Source organism: Mercurialis annua, linkage group LG3, assembly GCF_937616625.2.
Source record: "Mercurialis annua linkage group LG3, ddMerAnnu1.2, whole genome shotgun sequence".
Classification (NCBI taxonomy): domain Eukaryota; kingdom Viridiplantae; phylum Streptophyta; class Magnoliopsida; order Malpighiales; family Euphorbiaceae; genus Mercurialis; species Mercurialis annua.
Window position 1 is genome coordinate 56,012,388 of NC_065572.1, and position 3,867 is coordinate 56,016,254.

At 35.7% G+C, this 3,867-nt stretch overlaps 1 protein-coding gene across 1 annotated transcript; it reads left to right on the top strand.

The window, feature by feature from the left end:
- The first annotated feature begins 306 nt into the window (after window positions 1–306).
- LOC126671656 (uncharacterized) lies at window positions 307–1,237 on the top strand. Its single transcript, XM_050365441.1, has one exon. It carries the CDS (start codon window positions 475–477, stop codon window positions 1,105–1,107), a length of 633 nt encoding a protein of 210 aa, XP_050221398.1. The 5' UTR covers window positions 307–474; the 3' UTR covers window positions 1,108–1,237.
- Window positions 1,238–3,867: the final 2,630 nt, after the last annotated feature.

Sequence of the window (3,867 nt, forward strand, 5' to 3'; positions counted from 1 at the left end):
AAAAAAAATTTGAGCTATCAGACCGTATTTAATCAAATTAAGCTGGCATTCTTTTACATCATCAATTGATTATGCTATTAAATAAAGAAGTTTTTTTTATTGATAATATTAAATAAAGAAGTTGACTCCATCTATTTGAGAGAACTCATCTTTATATTTTTGACTCGATCACAATATTACTAGCATTATCATTAGCCCATTTTTTGTTTGAATAGTTCTTGGAACAAGACGTGAATTTTCCAATATATAAACCATGTTTTATTGAATCAATAAACAATTTTTTACTTATAATATTATCAAATTTATTGTTGAAATTGGTACTTGTATATAGTCAATAAAAGTTTAAGATAGAGGCCATCACAACTCCCTCTCCCTAATCATTTCACAAACTATTAGTCTTTTTGGCACAAATTTGAGAGAAAATGTTTTTACATAGATAGGATTCCGACTGCTAGAGTCTCGTAAATGAAATAAATGAGGTGTAAGAATCACCTTACCGACCTGAGCAGCAGTGTAGGGGTCTGTGCCTCGTGCCTCCGGGAACGCCTTCTTCCTCTATCCGACGTCCAATCACCACCGACGCTTGTATTCGCCCGCTGCAAATCTCACGAAATCTCTCCGTCCGACCATGGTCATCATATTCCTCAGGTGATCTGCTCTACTTCCATTACACATCATAATAGTGATACTAAGCACCATACCAGGTTCTCTCTTCTGTCAAAGTTGTTCAGGTCCAAGTCCGATAAGTTCCATTCATCTACCACAAACAGAAAATATCAAGTAACTGAATATATATATGACTCTTCATCCCACAAACATCGAGGAATGTCTCCGGTCAGCGAGGCCAATATCGATGGCCCTCCCAGTCGGATGATGACTCCATCGCGAGTCAATGCTGCATATAAAAGTAAAAAAGTGTCCGGGTTAGCGTTTTGCTTTAGCCCTCTGGTGAGGCTCAGCCCGAACACTAACAGCCATTGGAAGCAGAAAGTGAATTTGACCTCGGAATTGGGGAAGTCTCGCCTGTCTACGGCGGCCTCATTTTGTGGCAACCGCTCCAGGAAGCTTTACGATTTGGGAAGACTCAATCTCAATCTCAACCGTTGACTGTGGACATAGCAGAATATCTTGGTCTGTCTTTGTACATTGTGATTGTTATTAGCACAAACAGACTACACATATATACTTGAGTTTTCGTATTTTATAAAACATAATTTATTTTGATTAGAGCCTTTAAGATTGTAAATGTTCTTGTTTGTTACGTCTCGTATTCTGCAAATATAACATATATATTGTCTTTAAGATTGCAATTTGCGAAGCTCTTAAAGCCCAAGTGAGCAGAGTATAAGGTTAAGCAATACACTGATTGTGTTCCTATCTTTGAGAACTTAACAAATGTTTCACATTACGCTATAATTATGACACAAATTCTAAACAATATCCATCTCAAGTTCAATTGACACTAAAGATTGCTATCAGAAAGCATCATTGCTTCATAAACCCCCAACTGGAGATAATCCAAGAAGCACATCAGGTTTCACTTCACGCACCCGGCCAGCATCAAATATACGAAATCAGATCAGACAAATTAAAATGGATACTAGGCAATTATATGAACATGACAGCCTTCCCAAAATATAGTAAAAAGTTAATAGAATCTTAAATTCACATGCCACTTGTACACGACTTGCGCCCTGCCCTAGTCCTTGACGATTCACTTCTTTGATCCTCCTTGTAAATGGCTGGACTTCTGAATCAAGATTTTCACGTTCCTGTGTTATCAGACCCTGGATAAGCACACAAACATTTCAATATAACGCGTAACGTGTTAACAAACAACTGCGATACAATACAATATCTATCTGGGAAACAGAATCTTTCATTGTACATGTTACTGAAGTTGTCAGAATTTGTTGTCATCAGCTTGAAATCTATATATAGAGTTTTTGCAATTTTTTTAATAGTAGGATGATTCTGAGCATATCAGAAAGAGATTGTTGTAACATTGATACCGATTGTTGAATCTTTAGTACCAATTGTCGTGACCTGTTCGTGACCGGATTGGTATGCGCAGCGGAATCGAAATCATTGGTAGGTATTTAATAATGGATTTGATCAACAAATAACAATATAGCAAAAATAATAAATAACACAAGAGATTTACGTGGTTCTGCTTTAAAGCGTACATCCACGGGCGAAAGATTCGAGCCATCCACTAATCATCAAAATGAGTACAAAATTGGTGGAGAATCACCAAATAGAGAACATCTCTAATAAATATGCCCTTAGAAGAAAAACCCACAAAGTGTTTAACTCTCTAAAAGAAGTAACGCAAAAGGGTAAGAAATAACTTATATTCCTCACATCACACACACCCCCTTTTCCCCTTATTCACATCAATGTCTACATTGTGTGTTCGGTTTTTGGTGTATTCTAAAAGGTGAATAAGGTAGTGTATATATAGTGAATAAATAGTTTATATGGCATTGAGAATATTAATCCTAATTGGATTTATACTTCCTAATTAGCCAATGATAACAAAGTTATCCTTCTCCCAAATACTTCATTAATCCTAATACAAATTAGAATTACTAGGCATATTCCAACAATCTCCACCTTGACTTGAATTCTCCAATAAACTGTGATTACTGTTGTGCTCCACCTTCTCCATTTAAGTCCAAACTGAACTTATTCCAAAAGAGGTTCTTTGAGGAGGACCATACAAGTTTCAAGAACGTCTTAAACTTGCTGAAACCAAAATGACATGAAGATTTATTATCTTCGGGTGTATCAATCAAAATTTCACGAAGCTTCGAATTTTGTTGGTCTTAAAACTGATACCAGAAACAAACGTCATTAGTAGCCTATAATGATTAAATCAAAAAACAAATGTTGAGGTCGTAGCATATCCCTTAATCTTCATAAGTCGACCAACCCAATGAGCATACATCACAAGTGCAGCATCCAATCTCACTTCATCGCCAAATAACCCATAAAACTCGTAGTTTTATATATTGAGATACCAGACATGTGCATATAGAAATCATGTTGAACAAACACTATTGTTCTAACTGCCTCATTATGCATCTTGCCCTTGACTGAACCAAAACCCAAAATTCTGCATGTATTGACCGTTACCCATAACTACACTCCACTATCAACTCAGTTGTAGACGGAAAACCAATCGAAATTGGCACATATGTGATATGAACAAACTGAATCTGCATAAATTTCGGATAAAAAACAATTATGCTGCAATTTTAAGCGTAGACTGGTTCTCTAACCCGAGTCGCCTGTAACCGCTAGCATTCAGTTCTCATCTAATTATCTCCAAACAAATTGACTTATGAGTGATCCAATAATGACGCTATTCCAAATTACAAACGTTGTAATCCATCTTGTGTCTAAGATTGCTACTTATTCAAAACAAAATCTCTTTTACAATGTCATGATTTTATCAAAATCTGACTATGTCCAAACGAACTCTTCATTCAATAAACTCTTAAAAGCAATTTTAGATTCAAATCACTAATAGAATTTCATGAGAGTATAAAGAGATTACCCCAATCATTCATCTTACAAAGGCTCTATAAAATCCTCAAATAGTTGTGTGTTTAGAAAAATCATACCTTTCTTCTTTGTAGTTCAAAGTAGCATATTGATCTCCATCACAAAAATCTCCTTAAAAATTTTAATACCCAAGTCCGTCTTCAATTGACGACTTTCGGCACTTCCAAATTTGATGGCTTCTCTATCTCCAAAAAATATTCTCTGTGTCAAGTAATTGCGCCTTGCGAAATCGTTCAAATAATACTTTGCCATAATAACCATAATCCAAAATTAAATCTGAAAACCAAATTGGCTCCG

Excerpts from the sequence above, each read along its gene's own strand:
- LOC126671656 (XM_050365441.1), top strand. The coding sequence starts at position 475 with ATGAGGTGTAAGAATCACCTTACCGACCTGAGCAGCAGTGTAGGGGTC.